General features: G+C 40.5%; 3 protein-coding genes across 3 annotated transcripts in view; 2 read left to right on the top strand and 1 right to left on the bottom strand.

Annotated features, from left to right (window-relative positions):
- The window catches only part of LOC126480322 (probable G-protein coupled receptor Mth-like 5), a 125,441-nt gene extending 120,777 nt beyond the window's left edge, over window positions 1–4,664 (top strand). The window contains exon 6 of the mRNA XM_050103857.1: window positions 4,575–4,664. The gene's annotated coding sequence lies outside the window, so the exon portion shown is untranslated. The remainder of the gene's footprint in view (window positions 1–4,574) is intronic.
- Window positions 1–5,012, bottom strand: part of LOC126480306 (RNA helicase aquarius) — a 346,791-nt gene extending 341,779 nt beyond the window's left edge. The window contains exons 1-2 of the mRNA XM_050103855.1: window positions 4,837–5,012; window positions 4,642–4,742 (exon numbers count right to left, since the gene is read on the bottom strand). Coding sequence (XP_049959812.1) covers window positions 4,642–4,742; window positions 4,837–4,917 — 182 coding nt within the window. The 5' untranslated portion in view covers window positions 4,918–5,012. The remainder of the gene's footprint in view (window positions 1–4,641; window positions 4,743–4,836) is intronic.
- A 1,526-nt stretch (window positions 5,013–6,538) lies between these two features.
- Window positions 6,539–20,771, top strand: LOC126480364 (probable pterin-4-alpha-carbinolamine dehydratase). The gene is made up of 3 exons (XM_050103859.1): window positions 6,539–6,562; window positions 9,229–9,351; window positions 20,501–20,771. The coding sequence occupies exons 1-3, from the start codon at window positions 6,554–6,556 to the stop codon at window positions 20,681–20,683; spliced, it is 315 nt and encodes a 104-aa protein (XP_049959816.1). The 5' UTR covers window positions 6,539–6,553; the 3' UTR covers window positions 20,684–20,771.
- The last annotated feature ends 2,299 nt before the right edge of the window (window positions 20,772–23,070 follow it).

Genomic DNA, 23,070 nt, shown 5'->3' with positions numbered 1-23,070 from the left:
GGGGTCATCCAAAGTCATAGAGATGACATCACCTGAGACAGAAGATAGAGGGCAAGATGTATGTGAGACGCCACATGCATTCAGGTCATGTCAGTGAGTGCTGAGTTCCACAAGGTACATGGAGCAGCTTTGGAGTATAAAACATGTTATGGCTATGCCACTGTCTTTGTCTAATGGAGTTACTGTAATTTGTTAGTCTAGGTAATTTATTTTGCATTAGTTCCTGTGAAATCTTGCAATAGGACTGCTAGACAGTGTAGTGTATAAGTCGAATAGGGGCATGCCATGGTGAAAGGGTGCATTGTGTAATGATGAACTATGTACAGGCATCTTTTAGGAAGAGACATGGAGAGTGAAATGGGTTCCTTTTCCACATGTGGTGGTATCACTGGAAACGACATAACCTTTGCACGGGCTGGAAAAACCATTACACTTGGTGCCGACTCAGAACCCAATGTACTTAAACAACACTCTAAAACCACTTTCCCCATTATTCACTGGATGAACTGCTAGCTGTGCAGAAAGATCATATTGCTGCCGAGTAAACATTCCAACACATGTGGCAGCACCATGATGAGCAGTGCCCATGTGTGTTCCAGTTTCTGTACTGTTGTGGTTCTGACGCTGCCTTTCTACTTCAAGTGGAAAATTGCTGAAGCTATCAAGCTTCCAGTGCACCAATTAGCAATGGACTGGACCAACCATGAAAAGGACTGGACTAACCTTTAAAAATAACATCTAGATAAAGAAAGAGCCAATGAATGATGTGGTTCATGCTAACAATTAGAGTAAGAGGAAAACTTTGTATTTTTAAGTGAACTTATGAAATACACGTTACAATGTTTGTTGTTCAGAAATGTAAACAAATCATAATCCTTTGGGTGAATATCCATTATGAAAGAGCATTTATTCAGGAAGTTGACTACGTAGAAGCAGCTAGCCTGCACTTAATGAATTATGAAACTTGGCAATATTATGGCTCTGGCTAGGCTCCTGTAGGAGCTGACTTATCAAGAAAACCATAACAAATGAACTCATCACTACCTAATGGTGACACCTCTTCTCTACAACCCATTGTCCCTTCTGAGGGTGGGAGTGCTGCTGTTGGAGAAGAACTGGCCAGCCGGCTCTCACACACATACCCCCCCCCCCCCAAAAAAAAAAAAAAAATAAAATAAAAATAAAAGAACTATTGTAATCAGAAACGTTTCACTAATGGTCCGCCACGTGACTCCCCTTACCATTGCCTCCACAACCCACATCCAGGCAAGGGAGCCTGACCTACGAACGACTGATTCCTCTGCCATTGTCAGGTTCAGATCTTAGCCCCAACAATAGTTTCCCCTCATAATGAAAGGCATCTGTCAAACTACCTATGACATTATCATCAATTTTTTTCCACCACAGCTATGATGATGAACTAACTAAACAAATAGGGTGGAAACTGCAAAAAGTTTGTGTGTCCTTATTGATGAGAATTTAAACTGGAAAAAAAAATTTAGAACTTTTACAAAACTTAGTTTAGTCACAGACAATGGAAAATCAGGATGGAATGAAAAAAATATTATGGAAAGGATAGTTGCTAGTCGTCATAAGAGAGATGCTGAGCTGCAGATAGGTACAACAAAAAGGCTGTCAGAATGTGAGCTTTCAGCACACGCATATGAACATATGACCACAGTCTCTGGCTTCAGTAGCCACACACATATATTTAAAATATATAAAAACATAGTAGGTGAATATGGATTGGGGGAGGGGGGGGGGGGGGGAGAAATGAAATAGGAAGCTGCCTGGTAGAATTTTGCACAAAGAATAACTTAATCATAGCTAACACTTGGTTCAAGAATCATGAAAGAAGGTTGTATACATGGAAGAAGCCTGGAGATACTGACAGGTTTCAGATAGATTATATAATGGTAAGACAGAGATTCAGGAACCAGATTTTAAATTGTAAGACATTTCCAGGGGCAGATGTGGACCCTCACCACAATCTATTGGTTATGAACTGTAGATTAAAAACTTAAGAAACTGCAAAAAGGTGGGAATTTGAGGAAATGGGAACTGGATAAACTGAAAGAACCAGAGTTTGTAGAGAGTTTGAGAGAGAGAGCACTTGGGAACGATTGACAAGAATGGGGGATAAGAAATACAGTAGAAGAAGAACGGGTAGCTTTGAGAGGCGAAATAGTGAAGGTAGCAAAGGATCAAGTAGGTAAAAAGACGAGGGCTAATAGAAATCCTTGAGTAACAGAAGAGATACTGAATTTAATTGATGAAAGGAGAAAATATAAAAATACAGTAAATGAAGCAGGCAAAAAGGAATACAAACGTCTCAAAAATGAGTTTGACAGGAAGTGCAAACGGCTAAGCAGGGATGGCTCGAGGACATATGTAAGGATTAGAGGCACATATCACTAGGGGTAAGATAGACACTGCCTAGAGAAAAATTAAAGAGACCTTTGGAGAAAAGAGAACCACTTGCATGAATATCAAGACCTCAGATGGAAACCCAGTTCTAAGCAAAGAAGGGAAAGCAGAAGGGTGGAAGGAGTATATAGACAGTCCAAAAAAAGGGCGATGTTCTTGAAGACAATATTACAGAACAGAAATGGAAGAGAATGTAGATGAAGATGAAATAGGAGATATGATACTGCGTGAAGAGTTTGAGAGAGCACTGAAGGACCTAAGTCGAAACGAGTCCCCGGGAGTAGACAACATTCCATTAGAACTAGGCCTACTGACAGCCTTGGCAGAGCCTGGCCTAACAAAACCCTACCATCTGGTGAGCAAGATGTATGAGACAGGCGAAATACCCTCAGACTTCAACAAGAATATAATAATTACAATCCCAAAGAAAGCAAGTGTTGACAGATGTGAAAATTATCAAACTATCAGTTTAATAAGCCACTGCTGCAAAATACTAACACGTATTCTTTACAGACGAATGGAAAAACTGGTAGAAGCCGACCTCGGGGAAGATCAGTTTGGATTCCATAGAAATGTTGGAACACATGAGGCAATACTGACCCCACAACTTATCTTAGAAGAAACATCAAGGAAAGGCAAACCTACACTTCTAGCATTTGTAGACTTAGAGAAAGGTTTTGACAATGTTGACAGGAATATTCTCTTTCAAATTCTGAAGGTGGCAGGAGTGAAATACAGAGAGAAAAAGGCTATTTACAATTTGTACAGAAACCAGATGGCAGTTATAAGAGTCAAGGGGCATGAAAGGGAAGCAGGGGGTGGGAAGGGAGTGAGACAGGGTTGTAGGCTCTCCCCGATGTTACTCAATTTGTATATTGAGCAAGCAGTAAAGGTAACAAACGAAAAGTTCGGAGTAGGAGTTAAAATCCATGGAGAAGAAACAAAAAACTTTGAGGTTCACCGATGACATTGTAATTCTGTTGGAGACAGCAGAGGACCTGGAAGAGCAGCTGAACTGAATGGACAGGGTCTTGAAAGGAGGATATAAGATGAACATCAACAAAAGCAAAACAAGAATAACGGAATGTAGTCGAACAAATTCGGGTGATGCTGCAGGAATTAGATTAGGAAAAGAAACACTTGAAGTAGTAAATGAGTTTTGCTATTTGGGGAGCAAAATAACTGATGATGGTCGAAGTAGAGAGGATATAAAATGTAGACTGGCAATGGCAAGGAATGCATTTCTGAAGATGAGAAGTCTGTTAACATCGAGTATAGATTTAAGTGTCAGGAAGTCGTTTCTGAAAGTATTTGTATGGAGTGTAGCTACATATGGAAGTGAAACATGGACGATAAATAGTTTAGACAAGAAGAGAATACAAGCTTTCGAAATGTGGTGCTACAGAAGAATGCTGAAGATTATATGGGTAGACCACATAACTAATGAAGAGGTACTGAACAGAATTGGGGAGAAGAGGAATTTGTGGCACAACTTGACTAAAAGAAGGGATCGGTTGGTAGGGCATTTCCTGAGGCATCAAGTGATCACCAATTTAGTATTGGAAGGTAGCGTGGAGGGTAAAAAACGCAGAGGGAGACCAAGAGATGAATACACTAAACAGATTCAGAAGGATGTAGGTTGCAGTAGGTACTGGGAGATGAAGAACCTTTCACAGGATAGAGCAGCATGGAGAGCGGCATCAAACCAGTCTCAGGACTGAAGACCACAATAACAACAACATACACATATGGACAGTGAGATGATTAAATCACAAAGAAATTATCAGTGAAGCTCACAACTATGAAACTAAGGATAGGAATGATTTTCATGTGAATTACATGGCAAAACCCTATGCTATGAAAATGATCTTTACTGCAATGCCTGCAGAACCATAAAAATAAAAATATTAGGTATGTGCAATGAGGTATAGCTTTTATGTGCGGGCGCCAAAGTGTCAGCACATTGAAACATTACTAAAGAAAGAGTTGAAAAAGGCGTTGATAAGTAAAAGTTTCTACTGGACTAAAGCACACACAAATAATTAACGCTAACACAGGTCTGCCACTATGTTCAAGTATAAGTGTAATGCGTTTCATTACGTCTTTCATATGACTAACGTTTCAGCTGCTACTTCTCTCTGTTTCAGGCAGTCGGGTACCAACAAAGCTGATGAAAAGAGTGCAGAGCATTCGTTTGAATGTAATATCACTTACTTCGAGCCATAAATTTCCGTAACATATAAGTCTTCCACAATTCCTGAGTCATAGGGATGATGGTTATCAATGGTATACGGCGCCCAGTATTTATTAGCCAGCTGTAAACAGTAAATATTTATGTTGAACATTTAACAGTGTTAGACGGACATGTAACCGTAACATAAGAAGTACGAATATAATAATAATACAAACTTGTGTTATTCTGTCAGCATTTATCTGTTCAACTGTTGGCGCTGGGCCTGTAGATTTTGTTATTGCAATGCCACTTGCCATGTCGTTTGAACGTCCCTTAAGCACTGTTTACATCACAACAAACAAAACACCGCCATTACCCATCCGTCAGCCACAGATCTTCACGTGCTAGATCCGCATGCTTCATAGATTACAATCATGGAGGTAGAATAAGGGGAGATGGCGCTACAGACTTGGGCTGTACGTTGTTTTGAAGCCAGTGGGCGGGGCTTGCCGCCATCTTGGATCCCCCAAAACATTAGCAGACGAGTGTTTACAATTGCTTCTTGTTCGTTATTTATGTCGTGTGCACGTGATATTTGTTTTATATAGTAAATGTTACTCGGTTTTAGTGAACAACACAGCATAAGGAACGCAACTTCAAACGTTTTTCTGGTCTTAAATGCGTATTCGATACAGTAATACGTAAAAATATTACGCTTCTTGCCTCAGTACTGTAATTCCTTTTTGTTTATACACTTAGAATAACCGAGAAGAGACGTATGTGCTATGAAAAGCGTGCTTTTGTAATCCATTTCTATTCACTTTCATTGTGTTTGTGTCGATAATTGATAAAGCCAGAACTCCAAAAACAATGATTGAGAGTTTAGAGGCACCGATTTGTATTCGTTGCATTTTCAAGTCAAATGCAAATTTTAAATGTTCACGTTTGCAAGAAACTTACCTTATTTCCTTTGGTGTCCCATAGATGTATGCAGGGTATGATATAAACAAGCCAGCTGTCATGTCAACAAAGTGAAAAATACGTTAAATTACGAAGGAACAGAACTGAATTTAAGATTGTCAGGCCCATTGCAATTTCCACATCTGCTTTCTTCTTAAATTGTACCTACCAAATGACATTCAGCGTGGCAAAGAACAGAAATTTACAGGGTAATACGACAACACAGTGATTAATGTAATGATCTAAGCCTGGACTTCGATAGGGAACTTTGCTTTAACAAATATGTAACCATTTAAGTACTTATAATTTAACCACAGTAACTGAAGATTTAATTAACTACATGTAGTTACATTAGTTTTATATTAAATTATTGCATTTTAAAACATTAGTCCCCATTTCCAGGATATTTCTTGCCAGGACTTTTCAGTTACTTCAGAATAACCACACAGTGAAAACCAAGTGTAATGCTCACTTCCAGACAGCTCTTCGCCTTGGATTGATAGAAATCTAAAGTTAAATCACAGAAATAAAACCATACTGTAAAACTTCACAGTGCATCAGAATTTCAAGTATATATAAGAAAATAGCGCTTAAATAAGTCCACTTACGAATGAAATGTGATTTGTTTAAACTTTAGACTACAATCAGAACGATTAGTACACCTGTGAGCGACGCAAGCCCGGCATTTTTTATCAAAACACTTCACGACTACACGGAATCAAACCACCAGAAGCGAATGTTTTGGGGTAGCTAACATGGCGGACCTTCTCTTGGATCGGCTTCAAGTTTGTGACGTCATGACAACTCCTCTTATTTTTACCTCCATGATTACAATCACACAACATACTTATTATTATCCTTGCCACTCCGGAGATGAGATTCATACATGGATATCTGTGATCTTCCGGTTAAGATTTTGGTTCGCTGCCAGGCCACTTGGAGCGCTGCAAGTATCAAAATTCGGTGAAGTGTCAAGCTTCTTGTACAAGCCTGATGCTTGCGGTAATTTACCCTACACAGTACACACGGTCAAGCAAGCTTGCACAAGCATGATTGTCATGCATGCAATAGCATGTGTGGGGGCCTTAGATACGAGATGTTCTGCCCACCACTATTCTGGGCCTTGAGCTTGTAGCGACGCTCCCGCGCGCTAATTCAAGCTCGCCGGCGTGTGTGTGTGTGTGTGTGTGTGTGTGTTTGCTGTACGCGTGTGTCAGTGCAGTGCTGTGCGGTTGTAATTACTTTACACAACGTCAGTGTAGTTCCGCGCTCAGCCTCTAGAGGCGCTGTGTTTTCTAGCTTTTATATACGTTCTCTTTATTGTTATTATTCCTTGTTTTTTGAGTTAGTGAGTAGTTCCGTGCCTCCTGACTTGTGTGGACGAGTACTGTTTTCTCTCCTAACTACGGAAGTTTCCGAGGATTAAGGATCCTCTGTATAGGCCGGAAGCAAATTTTATAGCTCCGATCTGTCCATGCATGCCGGGCGTCGTCAGATACGCGCTCGCAATAAAGTTATTGTTGCTCAACTGAAGGTCTTCATTCTTCTGAATCACGTTAAGCAAAGGTCGGACAGCCACCAGTTTAGCTGAACCCGACAAGCTATTTATATTTTGATGTTCTGAGCTTTCCACTCCAATACAGAATATTCATTAATTTAAGCGTCCTTCAATGGTCTGTTCTTTTAAGTTTGATTTGTGTACACACTTCAGTTAGAGTAATTTCAAATCAGTAATTATGAGTTTAGATGTTATAATTACAATCTAGTAGGTACTCGTATAGCATACGTTTTGTAAATGAGAAGAGCAAGTAGAAAGTACCTCAGTTGTTACTCCTACTCAAGGATCGTTATATTACATGCTAACTGAGCTCCACTATCAGAGAATAGGTATCGGTAGTCATATGAAAGTTTATTGATTCTTGTGTAGAAGCCGCTTAACTAAAACATTAATAATCGCATTTGGATCACCTTGAACTTCAATGATACACTTTTTTTCTAATTTAGGACGCACTGAACCAAGCTGCAGATCGACCTTCTCTACAGCGGTGAAGCTTAAATATTTGTTCAGTAGTAATTCCCTTAATTTTAGAAAACTAGACGGTACTTGTTAGCTGAAAATGGAAACATTTGGTAACGCTGAAGAACTATAAATACAATTACGGTACTTTCGTTTCGACGTTTCTCAATTATAGTACGTAATGATTTTTGGTGTGTGCACTGCCACCTGTCGGATCTCTAGGTCAGCTGTACCACTACAGTGCGTCAAGCAATCGAGCGTAGCGGCAAGTACAAGACATAAGAAAATGGTAAGTGTGATAAAGCAGTGCTACACGACAAAAAAAAGAGTATTAAAATAATATAATGTGATTATGTTTCAGAAAGAAATAATCAATTCAAAAATGAGGTTGGAGAAAAGAGCAATTGTCATTTAGACGCTGTTGATGTAAAATTGGACATAATATACATACATATGTTACATTCGCTGGTAGTGGTGACGATATTATCTGCCATTATATAAAACCATTAGGACCTACATAAGATTTTTTCGAGCTACTCGTATTCTGCATTTGAAACTGTAATTGCAGACACCCTTGAAACTGGAGAAAGTTGCTGTAGTTCAACAGTAGTTTTCCTCCAGATAACTTGATTTCGCAACGCGGTAAAAACAGTTACGCGTTGACGGAAGCGGCGCACATCGTTCATCGTATTGTAGTGTGTTCCTCACATTTCTGACAGAATGGTATGATCTGATCGTCGCTCACAGAGTGATTATCCTTCTTTTATGTTAATGCGTACCTAATGAGTTGATATGCCTAAGTCGCTGCTGATGCAAAATAGTGTGTGTTACTATCGAAAAATTATTCCTTCAGCAGTGTGGAACTGGCGTGTGTGATGTTACAGTTGACTTGGTGAAATGAAACTTGTTTGTTGAAATCTTTGAGTAGTTGAATTGTAAATGGCATAAAGTAATTAATTCACCATTGTGATTGCTATTGAACAGTTGAAACTTGTTGTAGAATTAATTCTAGTTTTGCATAGAAAATCGCACTGGTATCTACAGCAACAGTTAGGAAAAAATAAGTCGTGTCTGCACATAGAGTTCAATGCACTTCCTGCTATCAACAATATAAATTGCCCTATTTACTAATTACAGGGTGCATTTGCATTCATTCATCCCCTGAGTGCAATTAATCCAGGCATGTAGAAGAACCTCCAGAGCTTGGGTTCTGATCCTGCATAACTGTTGCTATTAGAATTTAATGTGTTCAGGTGCCTATTCACTAGCTTCTTCAAAAGTCTGTTTATAAGTCATACTAGTGCTAAAGGGGTAATTACATCAGAAAAAAATTCTGTAGTAATCATGTATCCCACAATGGCTGGATGTAGGTACTGGCCTATGTATTCTATTATCTCCAGAGACACTTCTGCCAGCTAGCTGTTACTGGAACCAAGTAAAATTTGTCGTGCTTCTAAGTGGCATTAATGTGGAGTGTGTGTGTGTGTGTGTGTGTGTGTGTGTGTGTGTGTGTGTGTGTGTGTCTCTCTCTCTCTCTCTCTCTCTCTCTCTCTCTCTCTCTCTCTCTCTGAGTTGTTATTTAGTACATAAGTAAAAGTTGTTTTATATTTTGCTGTGATCTTAGTTTTTGTAACATTATTATTATTCCCAGTCTGGCAAGCTGACTGAGGAGGAGCGAACACAAGTTCTCCAACCACTGTTGGAGAAAGGCTGGAAAGTTACAGAGAATCGAGATGCCATTGCTAAGGATTTTATATTTAACAATTTCAATGAGGTATGTGTGCGGTTTAATTGTAGTAAACTGAAGATCAACAGGAATATTCAATACTAGTCTTCAGCTTTGACCAGTAATGTAATATTAATGGCTGCTATGATGTCAGCTTTTGCTGAATATCTTCACAGTTTTGTTGTTAATTGGCAAAACCAGTAAATTTGAAAGCAAAAAATATTATGTTAGTGACAGGCTTCTGTGTAGATTAGACTGTTTGAAAAAATTGCCACTGTTAATCATGTTATTGTCACAACATTTGTTGCGTGTTTGTTAGGTCACAGATTAAAGCTGTATCGAATATTCCTCCGAATCAGATTTAGACATTTATTTAGTGTTTTAACATATGTTAAATCTCCAATGGTGGAATAGTCCTTATTTCTTTTTATTGTAAAAAAAATACTATCAGATAAATTTTTTGTGAGGTATGATATCTAATCCACGAACTTGAGTATTTCTTGTTAACATTACAATTGTAGACATCAAGGTTCATTGGGCTATTAAGACCTTTGACTGAGATACAAAATTGGTGAGGCTTTCATGGAGCCGTGTTGAAGTATTGCATCTCGGCTTCTGTCTCAGGGTCTTCAGTGACAATTTTCCTGACATTTCACCAGCGAGCATGGTTGGGATTGTCAGTCCACCTTCCATTGCTATGACGAACTGGAGTCAAGCCAGTGATCAGATAATGTGTGTACCTGTTGTGCCAAAGTCTGGGGCTTTTCCCTGGTCATAACTGCTGTGATTCTCCCTTGCTACCTGCACTGCTGCAGCATGGAAATCAATGATCTATTTACCATGAGGTTTTCTTATTTCTCATTGAGACTATTGTTAGGGTTGTGAATTTCTGTGGCTTCCCCGAACTGTCAAGCATGGTAGCTCTTACTCCACAGTGAGAACTTGTGTGTCAATGAATTTTGTTATGTGGTCAGTCTCACACAGTGCATTCTCTACCTAAACTGATTTCTCCACCTGTCCCAATCTGGAATGCCTCTTATGTTTGTTGACCCCAGGATTGACAGTTTGTCCAATCATACCAACATAGACTTTACCACATGGAAAAAACGGAAGCGTCCGATCCCGCCCGTCTGCTTTGACCCATGACGTCACAAATATGGCGGAAACAAAAACAAACACACACACTTTCCACAAGAAGCCTAATGACACTAACGGGACAAGCGCAGGAAATGGGGTGTTTTGGGTGGGGGGCAAACTAAATATAAACAAATTTAGACGCCTTGCGTAGCTACAACGTGTAAGTGAAGACAGCCATGTATGAATACCCACCCACCTCCCCAGGGGTCGTAACCCCTGCAACCCATAGAAGATAAAGATGCTTCAGTAGCTGATTAGTGTTTTTTGTCTTTTAAAAAAAAAAATCTCACGGGATAGAACGAACAGATCAGAAAGATAAATATAATAAACCAAAACAGAAATTCGAGGAAACAGATAAGTAAAATAAGTAATAAGTGTTTTTAAATTAAAAAAAAAAAAAAAAATCTCACGAGATAGAACGAACAGGTCAGAAAAGTAAATAGAATAAGATAAAACAGAACTGGAGACAGCCACACTCAAACCAAACTCCGCGCCGTCATGACGTCACACACAACACCCTTACGTCACGGGTCAAAGCCGACGCGTGGGATCGGACGCTTCTGTCGACCCACCACATGTACGCGGTCATGATATATTCTTGACATTGCAATTGTGAGTGAATCCCTTTTGTCTTTTGCTGATCTTGATCTGAGATACTCTTGGCTCTTTTTTGGTTGTTTTTAAATACCATTCCTCCATATATATGGCCAGTGCTGTCCATATCGGGCATGTGTGGCAGAAATGCTGTACCCACCATTTTTTCTTCATACAAGTCACATCAATGTGTGTTAGGTTTTTCGTAATACTTCTTACGTAATTGGTGGGGTACACATTGTAGGTGTTTCATCTCATGAATGAGATTTTCACTCTGCAGTGGAGTGTGCCCTGATATGAAACTTCCTGGCAAATTAAAACTGTGTGCCGGACCGAGATTTGAACCGGGACCTTTGCCTTCCACAGGCAAAGCTCGAGTCTCGGTCTGGCACACAGTTTTAATTTGCCAGGAAGTTAGTTTAATCTCATGTCAGAAGCGCTGAAATTGGTGCAGGTATCAAGTGTGTCTGGTTTCAGTATACGCTGTGGCTCACATTCTCACCATTTCTCACAACCAGCAGAGGATAGAAAGAATAGCTGTTGGTCTTCTTCTATCACCACAGCAAAGGTGGTGTTGTACATGCACTACTCCTTAGATTAACCAGGTGCCAAGTGCAATGTTTCAAAATGCTCTGTGTAGAATTTGGTAACCACTGGACTAAGTGGACTACTCATAGTGGCACCTTCCAGCTGTTCATATAAATTGGCATTACACATAAAGTAAATCATGATAAGACATGCCTGAAAGACCTCTGTGATGTCATGTGAGACAATTGAACTGATTTGCTCCAGAGTCATTGAATGGGACTTTAGTAAACAAAGAAACTATAAAAAGTGACTTGAGACAGCTATTAGGAATCTGAAGAATGACACGTTTGCTATCAGAAATTTATTTATTCTCTACCACTTTTTCATAGTGAACATTTTCACAAGAAGAAAAGAAGCTGTTCATTAGATGGATATGCAGTTCAACTTTCCATTGGATAAACTGAAAACTATCAATCATAAAATTTTATGGAACGACATATAATGGGCCATGATTTCAATACCAGCACAAAATTGACTTCACTTACATTGCATAGAAACTTTGTGTTGGTATCAAAATTGTGAGCATTGATTACAATGGTATTTTTTGAAATAACTATCTACCTACATCCCTATTCCTTTCTTATAGTACATCATTACAGATGCAGCTTTACGCTGAACACTACTGTCTGCCACTCAGCTAACAGATCTGCTAAATCTCTGAATCTAGATATTCAGAGAATTTGTGGAAATTGTGGGGTCAGTGATGTGTGTTTGAATTGCTTTGGGTTCCCGTTTTCTTCCTTATGTCAGACAGAGTTTGTTGAATACTTTCTTACTGAAGTATATAGCTTCACTCTAGATCTAAGACAAGGAGGCAAAGCTATTTTTGTGTCAAGTGTTGTGACGGTGAATCAGTTAGAATGAGTAAAGTTACTGGGAAATGGGTGTAAGAATTCCAGGATCCATAAAAAGATGTCCTTCCAGGGGGCCGCCACTCTTTGGTTGGTGGGTGCTTCGGTACCACAGGGCCCAGCCTTTGCAGCATTTTTTCCCTTCCGTGCTGCATGTCTATCCTCTTCCTATTCTTTTTCCCCTCCCCTGGGAAACATGTCTGGGGTGTTATTGGGAATGTTCTGCATTCTGTCGCTGACATGTGAACACTCACCTTTGTTTTTTGCTCACTTTTCCTTTCTTTGTTTCCCTTCACCTCTCATTCCTCAGCTTCGGCGTTTGAGGATCCTCCGACGTGTAACAGGTGACTGGGTAATGCGTAATTCCCAGCCCTGGGTCAACAGGTAGGGTTCGCACGTATCCCCTGGTACAGGCCAGACCCAGGGAGGTGTGATTGCCTGAGCTGTAACCTTCTCAAATTGCCGATTGGTCCCTCCATCAGGTGTTCTGGAGGTGTGACCTGAGGTATGAACACTGGAGGTGTGACCTGAGGTATGAACAATCACCTAAGGCGGGTGCGCCCCCTTGTGAAGGGAGCCCCCAGCTGGAAGGAGTGTGCCATCGGAGATGCTGGCAATCATGGGGGATTTCCTTGTGATGAGTCAATCATCTTCCCATTCAATACCTACAAAACGTAAACTCAATGAAGCTAATGATTCAAAGACCCTTCCCACTGCACCATGGTTCCTTGTGGTCTCACGTACTGAAGACTGTCAGTCCTTCACCACGGTAAATCTTTTTATTATTCAGAAGGGTGTAGATGCAATTCCTGGTCCTGTGAAATCCTGCACTTGTTTACGGAATGGCCCTTTGATTTTGAAGACCACTTCTGATTCTCAACCACAACTGCTTGCTGCCTTGCTTCTCCACAGTTACCCTGTTCATGTTGAGGCCTATAGAACTTTGAATTCTTCCCATGGTGTAATTTACACCAGGCTGCTAGACAGTCTAACCGAGGCTGAAAGATGATCTTACATCTCTGATCAGGGTGTCATTGCTGTCCATCGTGTAACGAAAAAGGTAGATTCCTCCTTAGTGCCCACCCGCACTCTCTCTTTCTCACCAGAGAGTTGCTTCTGTCAGAGCTCAAAGCAGGCTATGAAATTATCACCGTCCAGCCATACAGTCCGAAACTAGTTCTGTTCTTGTTACCCTCGCTCCATGGAGGACATGGCCATGCAGACATGCGACCTCCAATTCAGCTCTGAGGTTGTGAAGTCGCTTAGTGTCAAGGTAGCATCGCCATCCCCACCGTCCAGCTGTGCAACAAGCCATCAAACTCTCACCTCAAGGGCCAAAACCACCAGCTACACAACCTGTAGGCCAGAAAGGACAGAAGGAGTACTCCCGTGAAGACTTACTCCGTCCCTCCAGCCAAACAACACCCCAAGTCTTCATCTGGCCAGAAAGGCTCGAAGAAGTCCACCAAAGGCAAATGGTCTTCTCCTTTGCCACCTCGAAGATCCTCTTCAATGGTGTCAGCACGTGATACCTTAGCTCGGCCAGCCTCCGTGTTACCGGAGTGCACCAACAACCGTTTTTCGGCATTGGATTCCACAGACTGACTGCACAAGCATGCTGATGCTTTTGTGGATCCCATGGAGCAGGATCCTCTTGCTTCTGTGCCCTGTAGTAGCTCCTCTTCCCCAAGTGTCACTCGCAGCCGCTGAGGTGACACCCCTACATTACTTCCTCATTGTGACTCTCCTTCAATGCAACATTCCCAGCCTTCAGTCCCACAAAGAGAATTTATGGCTGCTTTTAGCTTCACAGCATCTCCTTGTACTCTGCCTTCAGGAAACGAAATTGCGCCCTCATGACCAATTTGAGCTTTCACATTTGTATGGAGTGTAGCCATGTATGGAAGTGAAACGTGGACGATAAATAGTTTAGACAAGAAGAGAATACAAGCTTTCGAAATGTGGTGCTACAGAAGAATGCTGAAGATTAGATGGGTAGATCATATAACTAATGAGGTGGTTTTGAATAGAATTGGGGAGAAGAGAAATTTGTGGCACGACTTGACCAGAAGAAGGGATCGGTTGGTAGGACACATCCTGAGGCATCAAGGAATCACCAATTTAGTATTGGAGGGCAGCATGGACGGTAAAAATCGTAGAGGGAGACCAAGAGATGAATACACCAAGCAGATTCAGAAGGATGTAGGTTGCAGTAGGTATTGAGAGATGAAACAGCTTGCACAGGATGGGGTAGCATGGAGAGCTGCATCAAACCAGTCTCTGGACTGAAGACGACAACAACAACAACATTTCTTACCAATACATTTTGACCTTCCCCCTGAGGTTGGCATTCCCTCTCATGGTGGCATCATGCTGCTCATACAGGATGACATTCATAGTTAACCCATCTCCCTGACTACCAATCTTCAAGCTGTTGCAGTTCACCTTTTCCTTCCTCACCTGTCTTTTTCCCTCTGTACCATATATGTAACCTCCATCATTTGCTGTCACCAGGGCAGACTTCCTTCAACTTATTGCCAGGTACCCCCCTCATATTTGCTACTCGGTGACTTTAATGCACATCATCCTCTTTTGGGTTCTTCCAGGACCTATCAGAGAGGTGCCCTTTTGGCTGACCTCCTTAACCAACTTAACATCTTCTGCCTTAACACTGGAGCACCCACTTTCCTTTCTGACTCCTTGCACACCTATTCCCATTTGGACCTATCCTTCTGCATTGCCCAGCTTGCCCATCGTCTTGAGTGGCCCATACTTCCTGACACCTACTCAAGTGACCATTTCCCGTGTGCTGTCCATTTGCTTACCCCTACCCCGTCCTCGTGCATGTCTAAATGGCAGATTACTAAGGCTAACTAGCAGCTTTACTCCTCCCTGGCTACCTTTGAAGAACAATATTTCGCCAGTTGGGATGACCAGTGGAATATCTCACAAACATTATCCTTACTGCTGCAGAACATTCCATCCCCCGCACTTTCTCTCTACCGCGTCGTGTCCCAGTCCCTTGGTGGACTGAGGCATGCCATGATGCAATTCGCACATGTAGATGTGCTCTCAGCTTTTTTAACCACCACCCTATGTTGGCAAACTGCATTCATTATAAACAGATGCGTGCAAAGTGTTGTTGCATTCTTCAGGATAGCAAAAGAGCTAGCTGTATATCATTCACTAGTTCTTTTAACAGTTCCACACCTTCCTCTGCCATGTAGGCCAACCTCCAACCGCTCTCTGGAACCAAGATCCATTCCCCAATTTCCAGCCAGACAGTCGCTGGTGATGTCTTCGTGGACCATGTTGCTATCTCCAACACCTTGGGCTGCCATTTTGCAGAAGTTCCAAGCTCTTCCCATTATAACCCTGCCTTCCTCCATCGGAAACGAGCAAAGGTGGCTCAGATGGTACCCTTCTCTTCTCCGAATCATGAATGCTACAATGCTACCTTTACTATGAGGGATCTAGATCATGCTCTCAGTTCATCCCTATCCTCCGCCTCAGGGCTAGATGCCATCCACATTCAGATGTTGCAGCACCTTTCTCTTGCGGGCAAGCACTTTCTGCTTAACACGTACAACTGCATCTGGGCAGAAGGCACATTTCCTGGATGTTGGCGTGAAGCCACCATCATACCCATACTTAAGCACGGTAAGGACAAAAACCTTCCTTGTAGGTACCGCCCCATCTCTTTTACCAGTTGAATTTGCAAGGTGATGGAACATATGATTCATGCCCGGCCAGTGTGGTGGCTCGAATCTTGCCATTTACTAAATAATGCACAGTGTGGATTTCGAGCACGGTTTTCTGCAGTTGGCCATCTCATTAATTTGTCCACCCATGTCATGAACGTTTTCTGCAGAAATCCCAGACTGTGGCCGTGTTTTTCTATTTTGAGAGATCCTACGACACCTGCTGGGAATTTGGTATCCTCCGTACTCTCTACACTTGGGAATTTTGTGAGTGCCTACCCTGTTATCTTCGGGTATTTTTACAAAACAGAGTTATCAAGGGTGTGTATGTGTGGGGGGGGGGGGGGTTCTACCTTGTCAGACACACACCTTTACCCAGGAAAATGGTGTGCCTCTGGGTTCCGTCCTGAGTTCATCCTCTTTGCTATTGCCATTAACCTTATAATGGCCTGTCTCCCGCCAGGCATCTCTGGCTCTCTTTTTGTTGATGATTTTGCCATCTATTGCATTTCTCCATGGATCTGTCTCACTGAGCGGCGACTTCAGTGCTGTCTTGATCATCTTTACTCCTGGAGCATCAACAATGGCTTTCGCTTTTCCACTGACAAAACCATCTGTATTAATTTCTAGTGGCAAATGGTTTCTCCCACCATCTCTACATCTGTTGCCCTTCCATTCATTGAAACTATGAAATTTCTGGGGCTCATGCTTGATAGGAAATACTCTTGGTCCTCCTGTGTGTCTTACCTGGCAGCTCACTGTACGTGGCCCCTCAATCTTGTGTGTGTCCTCAATGGTACTTCCTGGGTTGCTGATCAAACCACCCTCCTCCGTTTGTACCAGACCCTTATCCATTCGAAACTCAACTATAGGTGCTTTGCTTATGCGTCTGCATGCCCGTCACTCTTACGCAGTCTCAAAACTATCCACTGTCATGCCTTTTACACCAGCCTGGTTTTGAGTCTGTATGCTGAAGCTGCTGAACTACCACTTTCCTACTTCCATGATTTTCTCCTCAGCAGGTATGCATGACGTTTGTCTGCCATGTGTGGCCACCCCTCCTATGTCTCCTTCTTTGATGATTCCTTTGATCATCAGTATGGGGCTCGTCCCTCTTCTGTTACCGCCTGGAGTCTGCTTTTGCCACTTGCTATGGTGGCTTAACTTCACACTACCTGCAACTTTCCCAGTGGATGTGAACCCTTCACCAACTTGGCTTCGTGAAGTGGCCCACGTTAACCTTGGCCTTCATTTGCTTCCTAAGGACACTACTCCAACCTCGGTCTATCTCCTCCAGTTTCACGACCTTCGCATGGAACTTAGCGATAGTAACTTTGTATACACTGATGGCTCTCGGACTGACTGTGGGGTCGGGTGTGCATTTGTCATGAGCACCTGTGTTTCTTGATAATGGCTTCCAGCACACTCCTCATTATTTGCAGCTGAGCTCTTCGCCTTGTATCAGGCCACAGAGTACATCTGGCAACACAGCCTTTCCAATTGTGTCCTGTGCTCAGACTCACTCGGTGCCCTCCAAATCCTGTGTATACTGTAACTGCTCTTCCCTTAGTGCAGTGAGTCAAGGAAAACTGACTCTTGCTCACTCTTGGTGGGTCCCTGGTCATGTCGGTCTGCCAGGAAACGAGGCTACTGACGCTGCTGCCAAGGGTGCAGTCCTCATACCTCAGTCCATAAGTACCTATATTCCCTCCGATGATCTCTGCGTCGCCGTCTGTCAGGAGGTGGTGTCCCTTTGGCATTGCCAATGGTCCTCCCTTCACGGGAATAAGCTTCGGCCTATTAAGCCCCTTCCATCTTCTTGGACAACCTCCTCTCAGCCCTCCCACCGGGAGGAGATTATTTTAACTTGGTTGCGTATTGGGCACTGCCTTTTTAGCCATCATCATTTGCTAAGTGGCACTACCCCACCACTTTGTACACATCGCGCCCAAATTTTAACTGTCTGCCACTTCCTGCGGGAATGCCCTTTTTTAAACCATTTACGTTCCAGCTTGGGTCTGCTGTCTGATTTATCAGCCATTTTAGCGAATGACACACGGGCTGTCGACCGCAGTTTACTTTTTATCCGCCGAAGCAATATGGCGAAGGCCATTTAATTTTTAGTTTTGGACCTCAATTCCTGTCTGGTGTTTTTTAGCCCTTTTTCCACATACCTGTTTTTAGCTGTCTCCTATTCTGTCCATTGGGGCTGACATATAGTTGTTTAACTCCTCTTTGTGTTCGTGTTCCATAGTTTTGACTTGGGTGCGTATGGCCTCAATTGTTTTTTACACCCTAAAGCAAAACAAAAACAAAATAAAAAGACGTGTGCAAGACATACACATTCTTGAATCATATTCCATAGATCCCACCAAGAAGAAGAAGAAGAAACATGAAGGAATGTGTAACTGGCCAAATTATACATTAACAGGAACAAATGAAAAATACAAATTTACTCTGTAGCCTGTACTAACAGTCAACTATTACTATATTGCTTAGTGCTATTTTTCCTTATGCCAGCTAAATTTAGCCTAGTAAATAAAAAGTTCTATAAATTTCTTTTATTTTCTATTGGTAGAATAAAAATCACTTTTTACATTTGATTGTCTTTCAAAGAAAATAATTGCACGCAACCATAAAAAATAGTTAGAACTAAAATACATTAGTATTTGCCATGCAACTTTAAAGTGACCATCACTACTTTCCTTGCAGCAAAGAGGAATTTTCAATCATCAATCTCAAATAAAGAGATAAGTTGCAAATTTGTAGCTAATGTGGTGTGTGTTTAATTTTCCTTTCAGTTGATAGTGTTTCCCAGTTCCTTGCTCTTTGTTAGGTGGGCACTATTTAATACCTTTGCACTAGAGGAGGGCCAATGTACATTCATTCTGAACCACAGACAAGTTTTTGTGTTTTGCATTGTGATTGCACAAATTGAAACCCAGTTGAAACTGATTTCTATCACCAGCAAGTTACTGTAAGAAATCAAACATCTTTAAAAAAAAGTCTGCAAAATGTGTGATTATTTACTTCACATAATATTCTTATAGCTTTCTTTATTTACTTTAGGTACACCATCTCAGACTAATGTGTTTTTCACAACTTTCAATAATATCTCTTGAATTTAGCAGTATACTGTGGGAGGAGATTGAAAAATAGATTAAAAAGTAATAAATGACCTAGCTGACATTAGGCTTAGAATTATCCTCTAGGTCATGCTGGGTGAGTTGTGCTGGCATGTCAGTTGCCAAGTTCCATAAGGCACCTCAGGCCACACATTTCAATAAATTTTTGAACAAGTCCATTATGATAGCAAATATTTTGAAATGAACCTGATTTGTTTGGTATATCATCTTCGAGTGGGGATCGTGTGGCTATAATGAACTAAGTTAAACCAGCCTAAGTTTGAGTACAAAATCAGTGCTCACACATGAATGATATTTGTGAAATTTAGGGTTTTAAAATGATCTTAACATAGGATTTTGAGACTATGCCCATGTTGATATGTACAATTTGTGAGTTCGTTCTTTTGTCTTTGACAGCATTACAGCCAGCCATGTTTTGAACTTGCATACTTTATTTGCCATAAGTAATAATCCTTTCATGTTAAGGCACTCAGTATTTCTTGAAATTTCATTTACAGTGCCATTCATTGGGGGAAAAAATCACTTCATCATTAGAATATCAAGAGCTTTATGTGATGAAAAAGTGTAAGATACATCACTGAACTATTTTAATGTGTTCAGTGAAGTGATAGGGACACTATATTTGAATTTGATAGGAATAGCATTCAAATGCACTTCTGGCCACCCAGGTTTTGATTTTTTTTGTGTGTCTGTATCACCTAAAGAAAAAAGTCACCTTGTCAGTGGGATGTTAAATCTAATATTCATTCTTATCATTACTTCTTGGTTATCAATCCCGTATAGATTTGCTGAATTCAGATGTATTTACCTGTAGCCTTTTCCAGATTATTTTGTACATTGCTAGTGCCTGAAGAAATTTTTCATTCTAGAAACAAAAGATATGTTGTCTCCTTTCGAATGTTCAGAAATCAGTTGAATTTTTCTGTGAATACTCCTCCTCCTCCTCGTCCTCCTCCTCCTCCTCTTGTCAACCATTTTTCCTACTGTCACATAGTTGTGGAGAAAATATAAAACATTGATTTTACCCCAAAATTAATTCTGAGTAAAATATGGTTTTTCGTAGATAGATGTAACAACATTCTTTCATATCTCCCGTGTCATCTTCTTAGTCCGTACACCTTTCCACCTGATATTGTTGTCCTGTTTTTTGTTATATAATCTTTCATAATCTGTCATACAGGCATTTGGTTTCATGACTCGTGTTGCACTCTTGGCAGAGAAGATGGATCATCATCCTGAATGGTTTAATGTCTACAATAAAGTAAAAGTTACACTGGCATCTCACGACGTTAATGGTGTCAGCCATCGTGATATAAAAATGGCAGACTTCATGGAGAAAGTAGCTGGTACAGTGAAGTCGTAGGCAATGTCTTACTGAAGCTGCATCTATAGAATATGAAATCTTCATGCTTTTTAATAAACAACTATAAATAAATGTTCTTTTCTGCTTATGTCTTTCTTTGCTATTAATGTGGACAGTTCCAAATAGATCAAAAAATTATTTAACCAACAAAGGTGGTTAAGATAGGCCTTTATTATTTACCAGCTCTTTAATTTAAATTACTCATAAACTGTATTACACGAGACATGCCATATGAAGTGAGCAAACTCTTCCACTTTAGTGTGTATTGTCAAAGAATGAGCGTAGTTTTTAGTTTTATGTTGTGTTATTGTGTTGTTCAGTACAAAAAAAGAGAAAAAGTGAAGTAAAACCTTGTTAAACATTTACTTTGTGCTTTATATGTGGTTATAAATGTTGCATTTGTAAGTAAAAAGAATAAAAAAATAAATACACTCTTGTTGGTTGCTAAGTGCCAGTTTGTTGGTACCGGAAATGAGAATCACATTAACAAACTGTTTACTTTTCCGCTGTGTCGTTTAAGGTTCAGCTGATACATCATATCTTTATGATAACCCTTGACCAGTCTTTGGTATGTGAGGTTCAAGGAGACACACATCATGTGATTTGTGTTACACAATTCGATAAGCAGTTATACAAATATGAATCCAATTCCCTGCCTTGGATATGCCAGATCTGTCTACATTAACCTGATCTACATTCTGTAGATGTAAAACACTTAATTATATTGTAGAAAAGGTTTAACATTAGTAATACTAAAAAAATCATTATTTTCACATGATTACTATTGGTAGTAAATTTCTATAACAGAAGTATAACTACTTTTTTACATTTTACTTTGATGTCTACATAAACCCTAAGATAAATTATGTTGAATTTTAAAACTTCTATTATCAGAATGTTCTTGAAAACCTGAAAATATGTTTATGGTGACTCCTTTTTTGTTGTAACGGGTTGTTTTGCTGGCTGTTCTAATTACGACACAACAGGTTGCAAGATGCTTGATGTCTTTTTACTGAAACAGGCAGCTGCTTGGCTCATTGTCAGGATACAAAATATAATATTGGTAAATAGAATCAGCCATTGTAAATATATTTATTTGTTTATTTATTCATTTATTCAGGGATCCTGTCACAATGATATAAGATTTATCATAATACAGTGAAAACAAATAGTTGAAACTTTATGTACATACAGAACATAAAAGTATGTTTTTCTTAGAATCAGATAGTTGGTTAGCCATAGCCTTGATGAAGGAACATCCTGGCAGTTGCCTGAAGTGATTTATGAAAAGCACAGAAAACTTAAATGAGGGTGGCCAGACAAAGCAAATTCCATCCTCCCAAATATGGGATGAGTGTCTTACCAGTTGCACTGCCTCACCTATATGGTCCATGTTGCCCATTGTTCTTTGATTTGCACAGTTTTCTCCAGGTAACTTTTAATATAAAACAGTTTTGCACTTCAATCCTGCACACACTAAAGATGCCTGCTGACGACCCATGGACCATGAACATGTTGCTGTGCCCCTTGTACTAACTCCAGTCTGTTCAGAAAACTGACTTCAGGCCCATATATGTATAACTATGCTCCATGCAAGTCTGTGCCCCCCCACCCCTTTCAAGCTACCTGAAAAACTGAGTCAGCAACTCTCCATGATGAATGAGACATCGAACTCAGGAGAATAAGACATTACTATCATGCGTAATAGCTCTTGATACGATTTTCTTATAAAAGCTTAAATTGTGGTCGTGTATTGTAATGTGATAGGGTGTTGGTTTCCCATTTTTGTATTAATCACTATGTTGTGAGACCTCTAAGTAATCTCTAATTGTTCAGTATACATTACTTATGAACGTTTTAGCTGCCCTTTTAAACATATCTTTTAGTAATCTTTGTCTCCATGTGTAGCTTCTCATACAATTTTTTGGGGGGAGAAGGGGGTGCAAAGTCCAAACTGGCTCTTCTTTCATGATTATGTGTAAAAGTATTAGTGAAGTACTTAGTAATGTTCTCCCCATTATGCACAACATATTGGTAGATGTACTCACTTGCAGTAAGGATTGACAATCAATATTCATCCTTTACAGCTTTGTGTTTGTTGCATAGTCTGTAGATTTATCATCTATGCTTAATGCAATGTAGTTGTCTTCCCTGTTTATGCTGAAGTGTGTACCATTTGTTTTCTTTGTGTTCAATGTTAATCTATTACAATTGCCCAGCTGTAAATGCAATTTGCTTTCTCTAATAGGTGGTCTGGTATCTCATCAGTGACAGTGGCCTTGCTTCATCAGTAAAGAGAACTTTTTATCCAAGTGTTGCTGTGTTTCAGAGGTCATGGATACACATTAAGAACAGAATTGGACCCAATATACTAATTTGAGGAACAT

This window comes from Schistocerca serialis, chromosome 1, assembly GCF_023864345.2.
Source record: "Schistocerca serialis cubense isolate TAMUIC-IGC-003099 chromosome 1, iqSchSeri2.2, whole genome shotgun sequence".
Taxonomy (NCBI): Eukaryota; Metazoa; Arthropoda; class Insecta; order Orthoptera; family Acrididae; genus Schistocerca; species Schistocerca serialis.
This window is presented reverse-complemented; position numbering and strand designations above follow the sequence as displayed.

What these genes read in the sequence shown, in the direction of transcription:
- LOC126480364 (XM_050103859.1), top strand. An exon ending in TATTTAACAATTTCAATGAG is followed by an intron (nt 9,352 to 20,500) that starts GTATGTGTGCGG and finishes TCTGTCATACAG; the next exon opens with GCATTTGGTTTCATGACTCG.